The sequence below is a fragment of the Lethenteron reissneri genome, chromosome 22, assembly GCF_015708825.2.
Source record: "Lethenteron reissneri isolate LAM-NWPU_2019-01 chromosome 22, ASM1570882v1, whole genome shotgun sequence".
Taxonomy (NCBI): domain Eukaryota; kingdom Metazoa; phylum Chordata; class Hyperoartia; order Petromyzontiformes; family Petromyzontidae; genus Lethenteron; species Lethenteron reissneri.
Window position 1 is genome coordinate 3,387,650 of NC_083800.1, and position 23,976 is coordinate 3,411,625.

Consider the following 23,976-nt stretch of genomic DNA (forward strand, 5'->3'; position numbering starts at 1 on the left):
GACGTCATTTATGGACGGCCCCTTAGCCCATAGAGGCCCCGGAGCAGAAATTACGTTTTGGGGCCCCCACTTTCAACACACACACAGGCAAGCGATAGCGATGATGTGAAATAACAGAAACATTGTATTGATTAAAAAAACGGAGTGGCAAGATAGATGCAGACGATATTTACCACGAGGTGAATTGCCTTTCACTTAACTAGCTTTTATTTTGGGATTTAATTGAACTTTTTGATGCACCGCACAATCCATGGGGGGGGGGGGGTGTCTCTTGAGCTACTTGGGGGTTCTACACTTTGCCCTTTGCTTCATCTGCTCGTGCCCCCCCCCACCACGTCACTCACTAGGGCAGCGAAACCGCCCAACAGGAATTGTTCAATGAGTAACTTCTTCGCAAAGTGAGACATTTTTTCTTTTTACACATCACTGGAAAAAGAGACATCAACCAAGCCACAGCACCAATGCTTAGCGGACGCGTCGCATCACACTCACGCACACACAAAAAGGCAAAACACGGCGGCTAAAGCGATTGCTTCTCCCGGCACTTTTACTGAGGATCGTGTTGGTGTGTAGTCGTGGCTCTTTGTATGTTTTTGTAGCTCGTTTCATATTCGAAGTCTTCGCAAGCGGCGAGGGACATTTGCGATGGCGCGGGAGGTCGGGGCCTGGGAGGTTTTGGTGCAATTCTCGAGGTGCGTCTCGGGATCCTACTGCGGCTACTGCGGCGGCGACACGGGCAAGTGGAGCAGCGGTAAGTTTGGTTTATATTAGTGGTATTGGGGGTTTTAACAATAGCGTCATAAATTACTTTTTAAAAAAACCCGATCGCAATAACTATAATTTGTGATGAAACACAACGGGCTTTGCATTTCGTAGCGCTGTTGCGCAGCACGTGCGGAATCCAGAGCTCCCATTGGTTGAGACTATGGCGACGCGTGCGAGTGAATGGCACGGCCGCTCTGATTGGTCGAGCGCCTACGCGAGGCGCCGCCCTTGCGGAGTGGGAAATGTAATTGCGGTGCCGCGGGTGGGATCGTAATCGGCAATCTAGCGCGACCGCGAGCGCTTTGTTGGCCTTGGGGGCTTAGAGGGAGAATCCGGCCCTAAAGAAGGATTTAGGGCCGTCCATAAATGACGTCACGCACCTGGGGGGGGGGGGGGGTCAGACATTTGTGACGTCGTGTGACGAAGGGAGGGGCGGGGGGAGTTAGACGTATTTTCAAGTGAATGTTATGCTAAATTTCAGCTTTCCAATAAATGTTTTCTTCTACAACATCAGAGTGCAGCTCCACATTTTAATAAATACCAACTACAATGACAATAGTTTTAGTTTAAAGTGATTTGAAGCACGTTTTATTTTCAAAATGGAAATTTGGTTTGGGGTGGGGGCGGGGGCAGAGCTTTGTGACGTCATATTTGAGAGTGGGGTGGGGTGGAGGGGGTTCAGACTTTTTGTGACGCCGTGTGACAAGGAAGAGGGGGGGGGGTCAAAAATCCTCCAAAATCGTCCAAAATCCTCCAAAATCGCGTGACGTCATTTATGGACGGTCCCAAAAGAGCCCTCTCGCCCTTGCCCAGTTCAGGGCGCTCTCGAGCCCCGCGCTTGAAAGCCGATTACGACCCCGGGCCCCGTTCCGCCTCCTCCTCCTCCTCGTCCGCTTCGTCCGGAAGGGGAAACTCGCACAGAGCCTCGCGTGTGTAGAGAGCACAGAGGGTGGTAGGGTGGTGGTGGTGGAGGTGGTGGTGGTGGTGGAGAGAAACCACCGCGAAGGGAGACAATGTCGACGATAGGGATGCGCAGCGTGGTCGAGTACCTGTCTGACAGCGGCGGAAACTCGTGTGGCTACTGTGGCGGAGAAACCTCGAGTGTATCGCATGGTATACTATTATCTGTTGTGCCCCCCCACACACACACACCAGCCCTCCCTCCGTCTGTCATGCTTGTCTGTCGCCTGTCTTCTCGGTTGTCTGTCTTGTGTGTGTGTGTGCTTTGACCGACCGTCGGCTAATTGTGCTTTAGCCTTTGTGCCGGCATCGGCTACAGCGATAGGGAATATTCATTCATTCATGCTGTTGCTGCTGCTGAATCTGGTGTTAGTAGCAGTAGCAGCATCGTTATCATCCCGAGACGGGCATTTGTCATCAACTTCTGGCACGTTCATACTCACTGCTGTTGCTGTTTTCAGCATCGTCTTCACAATCACTCCAAACATCATCATCATCTCTGAGATGTCATTGAGAGCAGCTGATAACACCCCTGCATCGCCATCAGCATCATCAGCAATACTTAAGGTCATCCTCACACGGGGTTCATGTCCTCGTGGAATTTGGGAATTGGGGAATTGGGGAACGCTTCTCGTGTTATTGCTTACATTGTAAATGTGATACTGTACGAATTGTGTGCTGTTTGTGTGCTGTACTCTGCTAAGTGATAAAGGGTTTTAGTCGTGGGGTTTCAATGGCTTTAAGGTTTGAATAGTTTGTGTCAGGGTTTATAGGGTAAGGGATTATTGGGGTAGAGTTTATATCACCATGTTTTTGGTTTATTGGGGAGCTTGCAGAGATTTGGTTTATAGAGCTTGAACTTGTAGAATTGTGGAAGTGAATTTGAGTGTTTTGGTTCCTGTAGATATTTTTAACTTACTGTGTATGGCTATGAATAGGGCTTATAAGGTCAAGGAGTTAGGGTAAGGGGCCGTTCATAAATGACGTCACGCACCGAGGAGGGATGGGGTCAGACATTTGTGAGGATGTGTGACGTCACATCAAAATACGCAACTTTAAATAAATATGAATTAAATAGAATTGTTATAACAACACTAATTTTTATTAATTTTCATTATTAACTATTTGATTATTTACATTTACTAAGGTCACCTTTTATTTACTTCATGAAGGAGCATTTTGCTTCTCCATGGGAGAATGGAGAAGCATACATTTTGTAATTTTTTTGAATGATATTTATTAAACATTTTGATTCTCATGATTCTACCAGGGCTTTTCATTCTGTGAAATGAATATGTGATTGTTATAATTGTACTCTCCATTATGCTTCGTTTTACTACAAAGTTTCAAGAATTTTTTATAGTTATGTGTGTCTGTTCGAAATGTTTTAGCATACTTTCCAACATGCTACAATCTTGAAATTTGCCATGTTGGGTAGTTTCCAGACTGTACACAATGCAAAACGTATAAAAATAGACTTTTGTATTGGGGGGGGGGGGGGGGGGGCGCAATAATTGATATATTTTGCATGGCAAGTGAGTATTAATCCAAGACAAAAATCCAAGTCCCGGGCGAAGCCGGGTAATAAAGCTAGTATTTAATAATTATAAGATAATTTCAATGTAATATTCTAACATCTGCAGTTTTAGTGAGATGTTTAATATTTTCAGGTGAATTTTATGCTAAATTTCAGCTTTCCAACGCCATTTTAATACATGTTTTCTTCTACAACATCAGAGTGCAGCGCCACATTAAATACCCACTACAATGACAATAGTTTTAGTTTAAAGTGATTTGAAGCATGCTTTATTTTCAAAATGGGAATATGGTTTTTTGGGGGGGGGGGGGGGGCAGAGCTTTGTGACGTCAAATTTGAGGGGGGTCTGACTTTTGTGACGTCGTGTGACGAGGGGGGGAGGGGGGGTCAAAAATCGGCCAAAATCGCGTGACGTCATTTATGGACGGCCCCTTACTATGTATAGGGCTATGAATTTAGGTTGTAGGAGTTAGAGTTGATGAGATGGTAATTATATACTTAGACTTGTAATATGATAATGGATTAAAAAATGGTATCTAAAGGTTTCGGTATGGTTCGGGTTTAATTGTTTATACTGTTCTGTATTCAATGTTAATATGGCTATATATTTTGGCATACTGACTATACCATTATTGCCTTACAGTACTGTAGCTTTTTAGGAATGCGTTGATTGTGTGGTAAGGTTCGTAAGGTTCTTAAGGTTACAACAGCATCAGTGGCGAGTGATAACCAAACCGGTCCCTGCACCCATCCCCACTCGTTTCACCAAAACAACTTGCTTGGCCGAGATGGTACAGGGATGTGTGGAGGCCTTCATCCAGCAGTGGATTGACAAAGGCCTGTAATTATTAATAGTTCAAGGGGCATGCGGTGCAAACCTGTTTGCTCTCCTTACGATCGGATGGTGCTTGATAAATTAATGCAACTGTTGCATTCGCAATTGTATTATTACTCACAACTTATTGTGAAACAATCTTCTGGTTATGATGTTACATTTACCTTCCATGATTTTGCCCTTTCCAGTCTATATAATTGGCGCACTGACACATTTTCGTTTGCTTTGGACATTATTACTGATTGAATCTTGCGTGGTTTTGCAGGTCATGTTTGGTCCGTAATTTGCATGTCTCTAATTGTAATCTGTGTGTCATGTTTCCAAGGGATGTGGGCCCATGCCTTAACAGTACATGATTACCAGGATCTCATAGACCGGGGCTGGAGGAGGTAAGTAAGCTGCTTACTTTTCACTTTGACCTCTGGGAAGGTTCAATCTTAATTAGATGTTGTAATTCAGGGGGTTTATTCTTAGACAAAGTTCATACGAGACGTGACATGTGACCGCTTGTGGAAATGATATTGGGTTAAATGAATTGCCATGACAGACGCAGTCTTAATAGTCTCAAATCCGTGTAATAATTTATGCCTTGATGAGTATCAATGATTAAACTCATCATGCATGCCGTTTCATATGTTGTATATGTTATTACCAACGAAAACATCAGTTAAGCATATCTCAAAGTGGAACCTTGCAAGCACTTGATTGGATTCCCATAATGAATGCCAGGTTGTCAGAGGCAGCACGTGGTTACCCTGCGCACATGCTGGTCCATCAGAGGACGGTGCAGAAAAGTAAATTGTTCTACTGTACTTCTATACAACCATATTTCTGCTCCCCGTCAAATAACCACCACGATCCACGCATTGCAGGGAGGCTCCCATCCAGCAGTGGATTGACAAGAAAAGGCTGTACATGCACAAATGAAATGTGTTAACATCATCGCCGTAGCCACATGGAGTCGCTACATTCACGGCAATATAAAACAAAGCTTAAATATCTTGAATCGAATCACAACTCTAAATGGCTGGAGAGCTGGTGATGTGCTTTCTGATACTAGATCATGCTGATTTTCATTAGTTTATGGTGATATGAAATGTCATCTTTTTTTAAGGAGTGGCGAGTACTTGTACAAGCCCATCATGGATAAGACCTGCTGTCCTCAGTATACCATACGGTAAGTTCTTTGGACATGGCCATGGACTGAAGTGGCAGAAAATAGTGTTATTCCTTGCCTTTTCTTTTATTATGAGCCATTTTTGTCCAATGTTGGATGAAGACCTCCCCCATATGGTTGTTATCGCTCACACTTCTGCGTGTGCGCTGATCTCATCTCGCCATCTATGCAGTGGTCATCCTGTCTGGTGTACTCTCCTTTGGCCGCCTTTCTATCGGCAGACTAGTCATCAGCCATCATCCTTTCTAAATTACACGTCCTGCCCAAGTTCACTTAACTTTCTTAACGGTCAATATGACTTATTTTTGTTTGTTTCCTGATCCTTTGTAGGAAACTGAATTGTATAAATAAGTAGGCATTGCAGTGTGTTTGGCAGTTGGGTGATGATATTGGCAAACAAAAGCCTGGGTTTATTCATGATTTCTCAACGGTTCTGTCATGTCCACTTGCAGTAGATGACATGTTTGTAATTTCCTACACTATTGGCTTTGGAAATCAAACTGTTGAGTTTTATTTTGTCAAATCAAATCCTTGGCTTTACAAAATAACTTAACTTGTCCTTAGTGATTTAAATCGCGTTTTTGTTGACTCCAAAAGGCATTTCATTGAATACTTGCAACACACACAGCCTTAGTTTTTTGTAAACAGATTTGTACCATTGTTCATTTGCTGCAAAGATATGAGAACCGTGATTTAAAATTACTGGTCCTTTGGTGAACTTTGAAAGAATAACACGTTTTTGTAGCAGCAGTGGGATTAGACCAGAGGCTCAGAAAGACAGGCATTGCAGGAATTCCCACGACTCTCCACTTCTATAATTACGAATCGGTTCCCTTGGTACTGATGTTGCTGAACAAATATCACCGTAATTGGGTGCTGACAAGTAAATTTAATTCCAACTACCAGTTTTAACAGCAGCATATTCTCTCGGGTTTGCCTGCATGGAGAATGGCAGTTACGTGGTGTTTGGCTTGCGCTAATAATGTACGTTGGGGCTGACCACTTTCAATTTGCGTATCCTGTATATTTGCATTTGGTAAGCTGCGGCTCTGGAGCTGCGTGCGGCTCTTTTAGGGACTGCTTCGTGACGTTATTCACACTCAAAATATCGATTTTGTTTGACTGAATTCGAAGAAAATGGCGCTTCTTATCTTCTTCTTGGTTCTTTCGGTAAAGTCACGTAGAAGGGAAGTAATAAAATAATAAAATAAAATAATAAAATAATTCTCGCGACGTTTCGGCCACAACGCAAGCAGCCGTCCTCAGGTGAAGAACAGGTCTGTCGAGGCGAGCAGCCGTCCTCAGGTGAAAACCAGGTCTGTCGAGGCGACAGACCTGGTTTTCACCTGAGGACGGCTGCTTGCGTTGTGGCCGAAACGTCGTGAGAATTATTTTATTATTTTTATTTGTATTATTTTATTACTTCCCTTCTACGTGACTTTACCGAAAGAACCAAGAAGATGAATCCCTGCAGTCACGAAAGTTTTGAATCGAAGCTTCTTATCTTGTTTTCCGTCCCCTAGTTTAGGCAGTAATGGGGGGAATATATGCTTTGTGTACAGGGGTAATGTGATGGTGTATCATTGTTGTAGAATTTTTATTTGACTTATATTATGAAAATTGAGTTAAGGAATGATCTGGCAGCGAAAAGACAGCATGGCTAAGAAATGTCCAAACTTATTTCTTCACAGGTGTCAAGTTCTGGATTACCGACTCTCCAAGTCCCAAAAGAAGATTCTGAAGCGAATGACCATGTACCTTACGAATGGAGACATCTGTAAGGAAAATGACAGTGAATAGTTATTTGGATTGCAATATTTTAAGGTGTTTGCTTGAAAATGTTTGCTCTGTTAGATTTCAAAGTGGCACGGTGATGTAATGGTTGACTGATCACAACGGCTCGTCCATTGTCTTGTATCATTGGAATATTACTCTTTGGTTTTTTTTCCGGTAAAGTCACGTAGGTGAAAAATCAAATCAAATAAATGAAAACAATTAGATTAAATCATGACGTTTCGGGCGCAACACAAGCGTCCTTCTTCAGGTGGGGACAACGTAGCGAAAGCACAACCGCTTAAGTGTGTCTAAGAGATGGCTGTGACGAGGAATTATATAGTCGCGGGGGATGGAGGGAGGGGAGGGGCCATGGTGAGTGTGGGCGATGTGAGGAACGGGGTGGGCGCAACGTACGGAGTTCAAACTGAAGCTTTGTGATGCCGGGGGCAGAAGTAGATAAAGAAGCTAAGATTAAGCAGCCTTTTGTTATGCTGCCGGGGGGTAAATTGCGCAAGCTGAAGACACCGTGTATATATAATATTGTCAGATCCCCTCAATTCAGCTGGGGAAAACATGATTTACATTTAAAAACAAGTATTTTCCCCCCAGTGTTATCCCGATGTTGATATCATCACGTTATGAGATGACGTATACGTTCTGATCTGTTGCAGTGCAGTGCAACTCTTAGATTTTTAGAGAATGGGCAAGAGAAGAAAATATTACAGAGCCATCAAGTAACCTGTTATGTACAATAGCGGCAGCACCTTCACACTCTGTCAAAGAGAGCAATGGTCACCACACGACAGTCAAACCGATATGTTGGATGATCAGAACTGGAATTTAGCTGATTTTAAGTGCAGAACCATATTGAACGGGATGTTTTTGTTGTGTGTTGTCATTGGTCACTGGGTTTAGATCATCACCTGGGTGCTTATCTATGGGCACCCAGGATGGATCTCAGTGGTGGCAGCTCAGCGCTCGGACCTCTGAGCCACCCGGTCAGTTCTGTCTTTAATATTTTGAGTGAGGTTTTGTTTGTTGGTTTCCACAGTACCCACTGAGGTGCCCATGGACGAGCACCCTTCTGCGTGCCACGTGCCACATCCGGTGGAAAAGCCATGCCAACTGGACACGGTGATTGTGGGAGAAGTCGACCAATCTGACGGGGCTTTGCCGAAGATATCTGGTTCATCGTCCGAAGAGAGGGCAAAGAGGCCCCCCAAACCTGGTAAACTCTAACCTGAGACATGGTTTCATAGCTTTTTTTGTTGTTTTTCCAGTAACACGCTGCGTTAATATTTACCTTTCATGTAAAAAAAACAACAAAAGGTGGGTTACAACATTACAAAACAACCCGTGATGACAAGTATGTAAACATGCTCTTGTTTTTCAAGGGTGACCGGCTTACATCAAAATATGGAAAATTGCGACACCGATTTTAAGCTAAACTGGTAGTCATCTTCTTGGTTCTTTCGGTAAAGTCACGTAGAAGGGAAATTTTTTTTTATTTTCTTATTATTGTGACTTTACCGAAAGAACCAAGAAGATGAATCCCTGCAGTCACGAAAGCTTTAAATCGAAATTTAAACTGGTAGTGTTAAACTCTGTTGCCTTGCTACATCGTGGGCAGCAGGGGGCAGTGCAGCAAATCCTTTTATCTCATCCAGCTTTAACCTGCCACTTGGAGGCATTAGGGAGGCCAACATCCATCAGTGCCTTGACAACAGCACCGTACTTGTACGCTGCAACATTTGTTTGCTGTTGGTGCATTTGTAGAGGTAATTTTATGAATTCTTAAAAAATTTGTCCACGTCATTTGCAAGATGAACATTTATCCAAACGAATTCCTTTTGAATTTGTTCAATTTTAACACGTAGGCTTTCACGACTAATATCATCCATAATCCATCATACAGGTTTTTTGGGTTAGATCAAACCCGCCCCCACCTGACACAGCAAATTAGTAAGGTTTGTCATGTAAACAGAACATGGCAATTGGTATCTCGTACAGCAAACCAGTGTGTTGGAAAGCAAAGCCACAACATTTACAATCTGAGTACGACGTTTCGCCGGTAGTTACAACTAGCTTCAACAGGCGACCGCCACATTTATATATTTACGCGATCTAACCCAAAAAAAAATCTGTATTATGGATGATATTTTTCGCGAAAGCCTACGTGTTAAATAATTCATAATGCAGGTTTTTTCTGGGTAGATTGCGAAAATATTGACGCGATCTAAACCCCCAAAAAAACCTCGTGTGTTTCGTATGTATTTAGTTTTTAGATTTACTCATCAGTTGCCTTGCTAGCCAGTAGGTGGCAGATTTGGACTGTTTCTGCCACTTGAGGGCATCTTATACCACAATCATGAGTATCATACATTCTGGAGTAAATTATTTGAATGTGAATGTATAACGACTTGCAATGTCATATTGTTGAGTTCATGGTGCTTTGGGACAAGAAACATAACGTTCTATTTTTCTATTGCACGTAAACAGCATCTAATTAATTGTTGGCTTAACATTGTCACAAATGACACCATCATAAAACCATCCCGCCACTGATAAAAACAATTTTTACGTTTGTAAATAAAATTAGTCGTGGCACAACGAAGATCCATGTGGTAATTATCAACAGCAGTTTTGAGTTTTGGTCACCGTTTTGATCCGTGGGTACAGGTGTGGGCGCTGACCCAAGCCGCCCAATGGCTCGTAAGGCCAAGGACCTGCGCAGGGAAAGGAGGATGCTGAAACAGCAGAAGCAGGACGGCATGGAGAGTGGAGACCAAGCATCGGGCAGCTCTCAGCCGGAGTCCTCCTCTGCTCAACGTCTTTCTGCATCGCCTGCTCCGTTTCCATCCGACGGCCTTGCGTCCGACGCTGGGGCACTCAGCAACGTGGAGAAGGGAATGCGTTTGGCCGGCCTGTCGCACCGGCAGGCCGGGCAGCACCCTGAGCAACAAGCACCAAATCAGCCAAAGACCTTGGAGGACTTTGTCACTAAGCACAAGGCGAGAGATGGCAAGCACAAGCTGGAGGTGAGCGAGAGGAACCGTTCGGTTGTTTGATCGTGGCAAGCCCTTGTTGGCGATGGCAGTGTGGTGGCCTTATCGTCTGCTTGGTTGATTTAATGTAATTAATGCCTTTCAGCCAGGAGGTGTGAGTATTTCATCTGTTTCTGACATTTTAGCACCATTGCCATGCATGTGTTGCTACAACTGAGTGCAAAAATATACAGTGTTTACATGGTATCCACTTGCAAACTACTTACATGAATAATTAAAGCGTTTAGTTTCTTGTCAGTTGGAGAAGAGGTCAGAGTATAGTTTACGCAATTGGAATATTAAAAAAAAAAAAGTGATCAACTCAAGCCTGTAGCCAAATTAGCTCTGGAAATGTGTCTGATCTCAAAAGCTAAGTAGGGTTGAGCGTGGATAGTCGACGTTACAAGAAACAAAAGTGACAGTCTTTCCCAAGAACATTTCCGGAATTAAATCTCACAGCCATTCAAGAGATAATGAGGCCTTTTAAAATAATTCTCATTGGACATTAACATCCCTCTTCTGTGTGAAATCCCCAAAAGTGTTATCTGTAAAAAAAGAAGGTAAAATTGCAGCCCTGTAACTTCTTGCTCATGCCACTGCTGGCAGAAGCACCTCCAGAGAGTATTTGACGTATTTTTCCACGCAGGCCAGACGTCTTATAAAAGGCGTGAATACCCGCACTTTATCCCAGCACAACCGAGCGTCCTGCCGATCCTACTAACCATGGTAAACCCATTTATACTTCATGGAGGATTGAGGCTGGGGGATTCAAGAAACGGGCTCATCGTTTCAACTCTCGCGCAAGGAAATCGAATTGAACCGGCGACCTGTGGAAATAAAATCCCAGCGTGCCACCATGGCAGCAGTCCGATAGAGCCAAACTGGGTTTACATTGAATTTGCCTCGAGTAAAAAAACACACCAATACAATATTGTTTTTGTTATTTTGCGTCCGCTAACGTTGCGCTCACCAGGGTCACGTTGCGGCTTCCTTCGTGAACCTTCCGCCCCGCGTGGCGTAACGCGGCCTTGCAAAAATACGTATGAAAGAGGATATTTGTCCGTACAGTGAGCTATGTGTTTTCTCCTACCGCTCCACAAGCACACGCACTTTTATATTTTGCAAACCCGGTGCTTGCCACACTCATGCTGTCGGGGATAATTCGTAAGTGACTTGCGTGTCGCTTGTGGGTGGCATTGCTTCCCCGGTGGGGGGGGGGGGGGGGGGGCTGACACAGGGAGTCTAGGGTCTGAAGTAAACAGCTCATTTGGAGTGTTGGGCAAAATGGAATTTATTCCCCCCCCCCCCCCCCCGTTTTTGTTTCCTGCGCAGGGGACAGCTCTGGGGATTTCTTATTGCTGTTTTTAATGACCACAAGCGTGTAAGCAAATACAACTGAACTGTGGTTAGTTGTTAGTGGAAACATGCCTGACCGCTCGCCGATTGGTTTCTGCGCAAGGGGGTAGAGCGTTTCAGAATGAACATTGTATAAACACAATCAATGTAATTGTTAATGGCTGCAAAGTTTTGTTATGGAAGTGCAGAGGTTTTATATAGGAAGCATTCAAAAATGCTTCCGCCCATGCATTTTTTAAGTCTAGTGTGATTCATTGTTTTAAACGTAAGTTTTTTTTATAATCGGTCTATATTTGCTGCATTCATGTATGGATCAGCAACCTGGACATTGTTGAATAAAGTGGAATATAAAACTGAAAAGTGCGCTAAGAAGCATGAAAAAGTGAACGCTCGGAATTACACTGGCAGAAAGACGATTTAGAGAACAAATAAAACCTACAGAAATTCATTATTGACTGCAAAGAAAACTTAAGTAAACTTGGGCAGGACACATCGTTACAAAGGATGACGCTGCTGAGACGGCCAAGGGAGTGTACGTGTCTGCAAGGACTTCTAGCAGAGCTGCGAGTTGAGCAACTGCGCAGGTGCCAGGTGGATCTTTGCATTGTGGGACCGTGAGAGATGGCGTTGGCTGAGGGTGGAGGCCTTCATCTAGCAATGGACAGATCACGGCTGAATAATAACTGCCGAGTATGTGCTAACGGCGTTTGGCGAACTGTCGAACAAAGACGGTAACTGCATCGCGCGTTTTCAGATGCGCTTCTGCGGCCATCTGGAATGCTCTTTTTTCCGACATTTCGAAGCCACCAGAGCTTTGCACTTTGAAATCATCATGATTAAAAACTAACTTCATTAGAACTGCTTTTTGTGTTTAGGTCGTTAACCTTCCCCCGCACCTCCGATTAGCACGGTTGGCTACGTACGGTGCAAAAGAAGTTCATCATACATACAACGTGCATCTTACGCATGACGTGTTCTGCTCTGGCTTATGGAATGGCCGGTCCCAGCGCCATGCGCGCTGCGTGTGTGCTTGCTTGCTGCATGCGTTGCGTGCTTGCGTGCTTGCGCCGAGGAAAGCGAACGGTAGCTCCGCGGGAGGTGCTGCGCGTGACGGGCGCCACAAGAGAGCGTTGTTGTTGCCGCGATTGCAAGTGACTGGGGTAATTGTTCAAAGTGGCGAGCCCCGAGGAGCGGCGGCACTCGCATTACCCGGAGACTGTGGGTCTCGTTGGGAAGGTTTTAACGTCTTACTTCAGAGCGGGTTGACGCCAGCGCTTTGACTGGTGAGGCCCACTGCCCTGATAATTACCCCAAATTACTTGGCGAGTTATGGCCGGGCTAATTCATGTTGTACGCAAAACCGTCCGATTTGCACGTAATATATGTCGTGAGTATGAGGTGGAGGCGTTGAGCAGGATGCCCGTGTGCGGCAGTGCGGCGCAGGAACACGATATTGCAATGAAATGTCTGCAGGGACTTTACGACTTGCGAGGAATCTCTCTGTGTCGAGAGGGTCACATCCATCACCTGGTCACCGCCGGCTTGCCGAAGGTGCATTCACTGCTTAAGCCCCGCCGTGCTTTGTGCTGACGCACTCAATCCATAGTGTCACCGACTTGTCCTGTAACCAGCAAGCGGATTATAGATCCTCGATGTGTTTTCGGGTCCTGCCGCGTGTCGTTTGGCACGATGTCCGACGTTTCGCTCCACGTGATGGGAGCTCCTTCAAGCAATTGAATCTAGGCGGTAACAAGTGGCTTCTCAATCAACTACGCCGACTCATCCGCTTCCTTTGAGCATGAGTCTCTTTCATGCGACTTTGGCACGTGTAGTCATGATCAAGAAGTCGTATGTATTTTCAGAGTTGTTGCTTGTCCGGTTTAGTCTCACCATCTGCTTGTGAATCTCTTGGTCAGTCGCTCCCAGTCTGGCCGGCAGTCCTTCTGGCTATAAATCTCTCCATCTCTCTGCCCTTCTGTTCCCTCCATCTGCCAGTCCTGGCATCTGTGGTCCATTTGTTGGTCAATTTGTCCATCGTGGTCTCTGCCAGCTAAGCCATGAGATTTTAAATACTTGGAAGTAGGCACGTATAGATTCTCACCCTCAGAAATAACATACATTGTCGTCACGTTTTAGACTGGTCATTTGATTATTTAATCAAATCACAGAGATCACGTGAAACCTCCTTAACATATAACACACGGGAATCTCAGAACGGTGATCTTTACACGCGCGATACGATGCCTGCATCGTCAGCTTAAGAATCGATATTTATCGATGCATTGTTACGTCTCATTTTGTTAAATCTCAGTGCTTCTCCACCTTTTTCTTTATCGAGCAGATACACAGATCTCCCTTACGAGGCCCCTTGTTCTACAGCAATGTGGCGCTGGGCCAGGCATGTGTGTGCGTGCAGTGTGATGGTGCTGGCCACGTTACCCCCTTGTGTGCTGCTCCGGCCTTAATAGGTGCTCGCTAACAGCACTTACCCCTTGAGTCTGACCAGGTTATACGGTGGGGGGGGGGGGGGAGGATCTTTGTCTATCTCATCATTGCATGATTTTGTTGAGAAATGCCAGCGGAAGCGAGGCCATGGGGGCGTGCATTATTAAGCTGAAATGTAATTTATTGCCAAACTCGTAATTGGAGCGCAGCCGGACTTGCACAATTAAATACATAAAACATTTCATTGCACTGTGGGACATCTAAAGTCATGCGCATTGAAACTTGGCCGGATGAAGTCTTGCTCTCTAACTGGTCGGGTTAAGTCATAAAGAACGGGGAGAGACCAAATTGAGCTTTGGAAGTTTATTGTCGTTCAGGGGACTGCATCATGCTAAACAGTTAAATCTCATGTTTGTGTACCGGGTAAGTAAGGAGCCCACTTTCTACATTGCGATTGCTTTACGTGGTCGTTTAATGTGGATGCACTTAGTCAGGTTGGTGGTAGGGGGGTGGTTGTTAACATAACTGGCTGAGTGTTCATTTACTTACATTGCATAAGGGGTGAAGCAGTGGCATAGTGATGAGCGCACTCCGACATGGATACCCGGCAACATAAGTTCTATTCCCGGCCACTTCTAATGCCACCCTTTCGAACCGGATTGACCAGTGTGGTGAAATATGGTCAGACATTTCACGGGGAGGACTTCATGAAGCAGTCGTTTAGCAAAGGGCTGTAAAATTACTATTATTATTATTATTTCTAAGTGTTCTTGTACCATATTGAGGGCACTAGGGTAATATTTTGACCCAGGGCAAGGCAGGTTGGTAATCGTTGGGGTACTGTGTAGCAATACTTCGTGATTCTCTGAAATATAGCACTCAGGGACTCCTTGCCCAGTAAATGCAGTCTGAGACTACCCTTTAAGAGAAACCTAAAACGTAAACTATGCTATCAAAGTATTAACCATGCAGTTTTTTTTTTACAGTAAAGTTTGAACATGTGCAATGCATTAGGGCCATGATGTATTGTGTGCTTTTAATATTGAATAATGCCACGATAAATATTGAGCCAGTGCACTGTTATTTACTGTCTTCCTGTAGGTTATGAAAGGCAAAAATAAGTGTGATCGGAGATCCAGCCCCAAAGGAGCCCAATGGCTTTTAAGGGGGAGAAAGAAAGAGGCCATGCGACATAAACAATGCTTAGTGTGCGGCTATTGTGGCTGAGAGATGTAATGATCGCTTTTCATACGAGTGCTCATTGTGAGCCATTAGTGGTGAACCTGTCTCGACGGAACCCGTCTGTCTGGGCATGTCTCTTCTGGCAGGATGCTGGCTTTATTTAAAAAAAAAAATCTCAACAATATTTTCAGATTTTATATTTTTTAAGATGTCACAAGGGGAAATGTTTTTATTATTCGCTTTCTAAATTGTTATTTTTCTCCTCCCATGTTGCATTTTGTGTACCGGTAATTATTTTTTAGCACTAATTATTCTTTGTGTGTGCGTGTGCGACTATCTGATTTTACCGTCTCAAACCTCTTGAAAGGAAAGAGTATAATTGTCGCGGCGGCGTCTCGCCGCCCATTCGCCGCGCTCGGCGGTTAAACAAAGCGACAAACAAACAAAACGTGGCCCCCTCACATTAACTTGTTCCTGGCGGTAATGTTTTGTTGTTGGCTTTGTGAGCCATGCGTGCTGCACGTCCGCCCGCGTTCGTGTGGAGACTCACGGCTGCCACTTGAGCGACCGTCGGGACGGCTTTGGGGAGACTGGATTTGCCGTCGCGGAGTGGGCTGGCGAGCGCAGTGCTAATGTGTTGTGTATAATTTCATTGATTTCACGGGGGCCTTGCCCGCCTTAGGCATGGAAATGTTGTCGGTGTTTGATATCACAAGCGCACTGCCGGCTCTTTGTTTTGGGGGCAATTTGGCTGGCGTATTTTTTCAAAAACAAACATGTTTTTAAGAAAGCCGACGCTTATTTACCAATGTTGGAATGTTTATGACTTTACTAGCACTTCGCTTGCACAGTTTCAGATCCGTTTTTTTTATCTGCTGCCAAAATTGCTTCATTTTGCTATTAATGTTTTTTTTTACTTCTTGGATTCTAATCATTTCCTTGAACTATAATATCGCGTTTTGGCAGCTTATTTTTCTTAACTAGAAAATCACATGTGGCCATTAACCATATAAATGAATAAATATATATATATTTTAAAACTGAATAAACAGGAAGAAAAATACAAAAGTAGCCAATGTTCATTAGGGATAATTAACATTTGAATATGAATAAAGCAAGTCTTTCACTTAAGGTTATGCTGCAATTACGTGTACTCTGGTGTAATTGCGATCATTGTTAGTTTATGTTTGTTTCGCTCAGTCGAATTTACCAACACATCCGAAACATTGACTCGCACTGCGTCGCCTGCTATCCTGCTTTTTAAATCCTTTATATTACGTACGCTTGCTTGCTTGCTTGCGTGCTTGCTTGCTTGCTTATGACCGTGCAAATCTTTCGGTCGTTTTTTAACCCACTTCCCGTGATCCAATCGAGCTGACATTTTGCACACAGACTCGTTGTGCGAGACAATTAATGTTCGTGAAAAAAAAATATCCAAAATTTTACACTGTTTAGGGAAAACAAATTAAATATTTAATTACCAATTGCTTAATACTGGCAGACAATCATCTGACTCATATGTGGCAGCCATCTCAAGCCAGAAGACGAGAGAACTCTAGCCGCCACGCATATAAAGGATTTATAGTAAAAAACTTTGTTTTTACGGGTTATACTTGTTACTCCATGCGCCAATGCACCTCCCTTGTTGGTCTCCACAGCAGTGGTTGTAGGTTCATAGATGCTCACTCGCAGCACTTGCCCCGAAAAGTCTGCAAAAGGCTATGTGGGAGTCTTTGTTGTAGATTCTCAAAGTGTTGATTACCCCCTTGCGTGTCAACGCGAGGTTAAGGTGCAGCCCTGCAATTGCTCACTCAACGCTACTGCTCCCGTTAGCACGGTTGGCTACGTACGGCGCAAAAGAAGTTCAAAATACGTACATACTGTTGGCAGAAGGGCCTCCACTTACATGGGCCCCCTTTGGAGAATATTTGGCCTTCTCTGGCAGGCTGGCCAGTTGTCTTTGAAGAGGCTTAAAGCAAACGATTCGATTGATTTTGGCGATTCGAGGGCTGTTTTGTAACGTTATTTCTTGTCATGTTCGTATTGTTTCTCATTCTTTCATGCTTGTCTCGTTTTGTTCGCTCTATTGGCGCAAATGTAACATTAACATATTGCTTGTGTAAAATTGCGTGCAATTTGTAAATCACAAGATTATTGCGTGTGGGATTGGAGTCATGTATTGCGAGCGTAAGAATAGATTTACATCTGCACCAGTGCATCTTCACATATTCATGCTATATATGTGGTGTACAGGTATAATGGCCCTTTTGTCAGTCCACCACTGTGTCGGTCTTGGGGCTTATTTGACCCTACTTCACCATGCTGGTAAGTACAGGTTGGTGACGGCGGTGAGCATGGCCATGGGAACGTAGTACAATACAACAATGGATTCATGCTGCTCTCAACGGCGGCTTATATCACTCATATTTTATGCACGGTGGTCACCCATCCAAACACTTTCCTTGTTCATTCGGAGGGGATTTGGCAATTGGCCTACGCACCGTTACACCCTTTATGCAGGGCGCTTCAAAAAAATGTTAACATATGGGACTTGTTTTTAATGGAAATAGAACGGATAATGCAGAGTAACATGATACCAAACGTATGTTAATCGCCACCGTTGTCAACGCATGTCTGGAATCTTCTCCAGGTGGTCTCCAGAGCCCGGAGGCACATCTCTTGTGGTATTATTACAAATTCTCAGAAGTGTTAACATTTTTTGAAGCACCCTGTATTTATACCTAAAATAAATCCACTTCACCCTTTGTCGTGCGTATACAGGGTGGGCGGCGGGGGGGGATCTTTTTCCATGACTCCTCATTCCGACGCCTTGGGTCTAACTCAATGAAGCCGCATCAGACGGGACGCTTGCTTCTTGATACCAGCTCCCGCGCGTCGTAAGGCTTCACGGTGCGGGTTCACAGCTCAAGGTGGCGGGGAGCGTGCTCTGTTTGTCCAGCTGATTCGTGGCCCACTCGCCCACCTGCTTGTCCGCTCGACCACCCGCTAGGCCGCTCGCCGACCCGCTCGCTCGTCCGCTCGCTCACCCGCTAAGCCGCTCGCCGACCCGCTCGTCCACTCGCTCACCCACCCGCTCGCCCCGCTCGCTCGGCCGCCTGCCTCCATCCGCCCTCCATTCCTTCACCAGCCACTACCACCAAAGACAAAGATCCCACCGTATAGCCTTAACAGACTGTTGTGGCAAGTGCTGTTAGCGTGGATGACCTATGAGGGCCAGCACAGCACACGAGGGGGTGGGTGGCCAGCACCACGCCCGGCCGCCTTTGTCTTTCGAGTGGCGATGTTTACACACCGGACCGGGTTACTCATTTGAGGCTGAGTCAACCTAGCGGAGGCCCAGGACCGGTTAAGACAATTGTCACTGGTGTTGGCCGTGAGCGGGAATCGAACTCGGGTCGCCGGGTTCGTAGCGCAGACCGCTAACCGCTACGCCACCGCTCCCCTCCGCCACAGCCGCTGCTGCTGGCGCGCACCGTGCTGGCGTGAACAATGCGCCCTTCAGTACTCCCTCACTGGGGCTGCCTGCGGGAAGTTCCCTCTCTCTGGTAAATTTAGCGACCCCGTGTGTGTGTTTAGGCGCCTGACCAAAAAGGGAAGATTTGCGGTTCGTTTGGCTTTCGCAGAGACTGGAGGCCGCAGCCTGCGCCACTGTTGCTGTTTGTGTGATGGGTGTCACTCATGAAGAATGCGATTTTTGACAGTGGCATTGTAACAGAAATGGCCAATTCACTTTTGATGTGGTGGGATTTATCTTCCTAAGCATGCTCGTACAGTATTCCGTGTCTTTCAACGCTGGAGGTGAGTCGTCAGCAAGTCAGCACTTAGCTAACGTGCTTTTCGCAGCCGCAGATTTTTTTTGTTTGTACCATTGAGTCATGATGAAAAGGAAACGATCAAACCAGTCCCGTATTATTTTGCACTCAGTTCTACTCCACGTGTATCTGAATGGTCACCACCTATTTCCTGCTATGCTCGTTAACATTGTCACAACCAAGAATTATTACGGAACCCAAAAAATTGTCATTTCAAACCAATGCCCTCAAATAATGCCGCCGTTCGTATGATGCTAAACGGAGAAAATGGCCTCTTTTTGATCAGATGGTTCGAGTCACTTTTCGAGTCATTCCTGCAGATATCCAAGACATTGCACACATAGTGGAAAATGGTGGTTTATACATTAAGATGGGTTAAGTTTTTCCCATCACTGAAATTATGATTTGTTTGCTCTTACGATGTTTTTTGTGCCGAGTTACAGTGACCTGGTAAGTACGCGTTGGCCCCGTGACAGTCTGTGTTTTTTGCGTTTAAACGTTATGTTGCCTTGTGTTCCCCCCTCCCCACTCCCTACACCCTCTTGAACCGTGTGGCCCTTCCGCTGCATGCTCCTATCGGTGGCCCCTTGCTTCAGGTGAGGCTAGTGAGGTCGTCTCCGCCCAGCTCTGAGTTCCTGGCCAGCTTCCAGGTGTCCTACCTCCTCTACAAGCGCTACCAGGTGGTCGTACACAAGGACCCCCCCAGCAAACCCTCGCAGGAGCAGGTTAGAGGCCTAGCGCGCGTCGTGGGCGCTCGGGTGACGAACCGTCGCATGCGCGCTTATCGGGACAGGGGTTATGGAGGAGGCTATGGTAGGCCCCAAGTGGAGCCCAATTCTAAATCTTGACTTCAACAAAAAAATATCCGCAAATTTGTTCCTTGGCCTGGTTGAAAGAGAGACGATCTTACTGACTCACCTCGAGTATGGAAATCCACTCATGAGCAAAACAGCTGGCTTTTGAATTAACATAAAAATACAAAAAAAACAATTAATCTACTTCCTGCGTGAACATTCTTTTGAAACAAAATCTTCCATAATACTCGATGGCCCGTATGCTTTTGCCATTGGACAAATTCCCAACGACAAGCTTGTGGAAATAAGTTGCGAATTGAAAATTCGAGATCAGGTTGATTTAACTCGATCCCAGCTGTTCGTGCTTATTGTCGTGTGGGTCCATTCAGAGTCACCGACACACCGCTCTGATTTCTTGTGACGGACTCTACTCTGAGCAGGTGTGAAAGATTGGTTGGGCTTCACAGTCGTTGAGCCACGCTGCCTTAAACTCCATCCTTGTGTGCCTCCTCCCCTGCCCCTGCCTCGCTGTGGCCCGGCGCCGTTCAAAGTTGAGGCTGGTGCCATGCTCGCTAGAGAATGACTCGTTTAGGGCCTCGTTTGACGCGTCGGCGGCTCTCTATGCCAAGTACCAGGCGGCCGTGCACAACGACGCTCCGGAGCAGTGCTGCTCTGAGGAGGTGCGTTTCTTTTCCTTCATCATCGTCATCATCATTGCCAGCGACCACATCGTTTAAAGCAAAAAATACATGTATAAAAAAATGTTGCGTTGTTTATAAATTTTGCTCATTGGATGCTTGCATTTTATGGGTTGGAGTGGTAATCTGGGGGTTTGTGCCACTGTGCTTTGAACCTGGCGGCCTGAGTTTGAATCTCAGCCACGGCTAATATCACTGGCGTGTGATGGTCTCAACCAGTCATTGGCTAGACCCCCCCCCCACCTTTTTGTTAACCCTCATTGACCACCATGGTGAAGTATGGTCAAATGAAGCCCTCATGATGAAAATAGCATGGGGAGACCTTCCAATAGTGAATCCAGAAAGGGCTGTAAAATATAATAATTATCCCCTGCTTTTTAACATCTTTCCTCATTATTATACTGCATATATATTTAAACAGTTTCGAGTAGCAGCGATATTTTTTGTTGCCAGTTTTATAAAAAAACTACATTTACTGCCCATTAGCCATATTGATGGCAAGCGAGTTCTAAAGCAGTACAGCTGCCACCAGTTACTTTGATAATGCCCCATAAAAATGAAATGGACGATGTCAAAATTAATAATTGTGTATTTAATGTGACGGCATTCAATAATTTGCAATGACATTGGGTAAAACCTCCCAATTCAAACTGCTGCCTACACTGGGAATGAGACAGAGCAGCACGTGGATCACGGGGACACAAATCGGTCAAAATGTTGACCATGGAGCAAAGTAAGTGGACGGAATGATGATGGGCAATTGTAAACATTACCGACAAAGTGGCGGCTAAGGAATGGAGCGTGGAGAAGGAGCAGCGAAGTCGGCTCGTGTGCAGGGTGCAAGGTGTGTTGCCAAAGGCTCATGACAGATGGCAGAGCCTTTGGGAGGCCTTAATCCAGCAGTGGATTGATAATGGCCAATGTCTCATTTTGAAAAACGTATTTCAAATATTGTGAAATTTTAACATTCCGTAAAGAAGTCTCGTGGTAGTGGTTTAACAGTGATTGGATTTAAGCTCCTTGCATGTGTCTTGTGCGCGGCAATTTATTATTTGTTGTTCGTGCGTTTTAAAAACCTGGCATGAATTCAGAACTATGGTGCCAGATCAATTGGCCGGCTTCCCACGCTGTGCCATGTCAGCGCAGAGCTTGTGGGCCAATTGGCAGCCTGTGTGACCCTTGCTATCCATCCCCATGTGCACCAAAGCATGCTCTTGTCACCTCCCTAAACAAATGATGTAGATGATGAAAATTATATTTGTTGTGTTATTGAACTGGATATTTTGTCGTGGTTGCATTTCCTGGAGCCTTTCTTCTGCAGGGATCATTTTATTGTGTTTTTTCGTTTGCAGCTTCCATTGTAGCACACAATAATAAACAAAGTATCTCATAAATAAACACCTTTCAGCTGAAAGACTAACAATGATCCAACATGGCTGTATGCATTCATAAATTAATATTAATATTAGATGCCTGTTCAGCAACTTCTTTTGGATTACTCTAATCTGTCATCATCATCATTAGCATTGAGGATCAATCCACGGCTGAATAAAAGCCACCATCATTTGCCGCGGTCCCCTGCGATGTAATAATACACCTAATTGTCAATCGACTATTTTCTTCATACGAACAACCGAATTTGACAGTTAAGCATCGATCGGCTCCGAATGAAGCGTGCCTAATGCGCTCAAATGTATAAGGAATATTAATAGTTTGTTCGTAATTGCCTATGAGTTTCTGTCAAAGCAGACTCGAGCATTCCTATCCCTTCCCTCGTGACCCGCTTAGTCTCTGCGCTAATTGTGCTCTTGCGCGTAAGTCCCTTGTCACGAGGCCTCGCGACTTCTGAGTCAACATGACCGGCGGCAGGTCGCTAGCGACAATGCAAATTATTTTCGGCGGTGTCTTTAAAAAAAAATAAAAACTCGCGCAGCTGGAAATACGTTTTTGTTGTAGAAAAGTGTAACAAAAATAAAACCGCTGCCAGATTTATGGATGATCTGATGCAACCCAGAAAAAAATTAAGCATTTGTAAGTTTGTTTTAGGGCAGAATAAAATGTTCGGCGCGCCGTTTTTCTCACGAGACTCCAGCAACTTTTTATATCCCTTCACCTCCATTAGCGCAACCCTCTGGCCAATGGCACTTGCCGAGGGCGTCTGGTCTTCCTGGCTACCTAAGCGTGTAATCGATATTGGTACGAAAGCATGGTCTCGACTCAATGCCCATTGCTTTAAAGAGAGATATACTGACTGGCCATTTACACCTGCAGAATCTGAGAATGGTCTGTTAGGGGTTAGCCTAACATGTCAAACATCGAGTGCCACACTCTGGTCTTTAAAAAAAAGATTTCCCCCAATTCTATTCCAATTGTTCTACCAATGTCGTGTCGTGAGAAGAGGCATCTATTTGGGATTCTCTCCGAGTTGTGCAAATCCTATTTTTTTTTCAGAACGATCCATTCAAATAATAATAATAGTTCAATTTGTAACGGTCACAAATTTGCAGACGTAGTGAAATTTCTTTGTCCCAAGTGAGGCATAAAGAGGTCCACTGCTGTGACCTTGCATATCACTCAGACACAGGGTGATACCCCACTAGCTGTGAGTTGTTCCAAAAGGATTTTGTCATCTTTTGTCATGCCGATATCACATTTGGAATGTAATGGTGGAAATGAATATGTAAATATTTAACAGAAGGGGAGACATTTTTTTAAATTTACAATTGTGTAGTCAGATCTGTGCGACATGGCTTTTTATTTTAAAAATGTAATTAGAGCAGTAGGTTCATCGTCATCTTCAGTTATGATCTCCCCACTACTGAATAAAGACCTCTCCCACATTGGTACCATTGCAGATGATCCTGCAATGCTGAAATCCATCTCTTGCACATTAGCAGATCTCATCACCTTTCTCTCCGCTGCAGTGATCATTCTGTTTTGCATGTGCTCTCCTTTCGATTCCATTCTGTCACCAACCTTGTCCATTGGTCATCATGGAAACAAGTTTTTTTCTTGATCGCATAGTTACTTTCAATCATCGTATATCTAATAAACCAATGAAAGCCATCGTGTCTCGCTTTTGTAGTCAGTTGAAATTGACACTGCCGACTCCTGACAAACACATTCAAAATGGGAACAGCTAATCTGAGATTACATTAAAGTAACGCTGCAAATCAGCAGAGGAGTCAGGCTCTCTTCAAGACTATTCACAGTGGAGATATAAAGAAGGTTCATAGCGTGCGTGCGTGCTTTAAACCCACCCTCGACGAGGGCTGCACGGAGAGATGAAGGATTATAAAAATAACCTGGCCTTCCTGTTCCCCATAAATAAAAAGGTGGAATTTAAGAGACACGCACTTTTCGGCATGCGTGTCATCATTTTATAGGCTGTAATGAATGCTTTCCTGTGTTCTCTGCTGGCTCGGTTCTTTATGTTTGTCTGAGCCTCTGGGGGCGTCTGTGGTGCATTTGTGTATTCCGCACAAGTTGCAGACGGCTGTGTGCACGTGTGAAGTCTGTACATTCAGACGCTGGGGCAGTCCCATACACAGTCCACAACTTAAATACTGCACTG

General features: G+C 44.9%; 1 protein-coding gene across 4 annotated transcripts in view; it reads left to right on the forward strand.

The window, feature by feature from the left end:
• The first annotated feature begins 286 nt into the window (after nt 1–286).
• The window catches only part of ATE1 (arginyltransferase 1), a 95,667-nt gene continuing 71,977 nt past the window's right edge, over nt 287–23,976 (forward strand). The window contains exons 1-8 of one of the 4 annotated variants that reach the window (XM_061556362.1): nt 287–398; nt 600–751; nt 4,423–4,486; nt 5,212–5,274; nt 6,966–7,051; nt 8,102–8,278; nt 9,730–10,088; nt 20,256–20,384. In XM_061556362.1, the coding sequence (XP_061412346.1) occupies nt 379–398; nt 600–751; nt 4,423–4,486; nt 5,212–5,274; nt 6,966–7,051; nt 8,102–8,278; nt 9,730–10,088; nt 20,256–20,384 (1,050 nt within the window). In that variant the 5' untranslated portion in view covers nt 287–378. Of the gene's footprint in view, nt 399–599; nt 752–1,708; nt 1,879–4,422; nt 4,487–5,211; nt 5,275–6,965; nt 7,052–8,101; nt 8,279–9,729; nt 10,089–19,506; nt 19,636–20,255; nt 20,385–23,976 lie in introns of those variants that run through there. The other 3 variants (XM_061556361.1, XM_061556364.1, XM_061556363.1) reach the window with 3 other exon arrangements.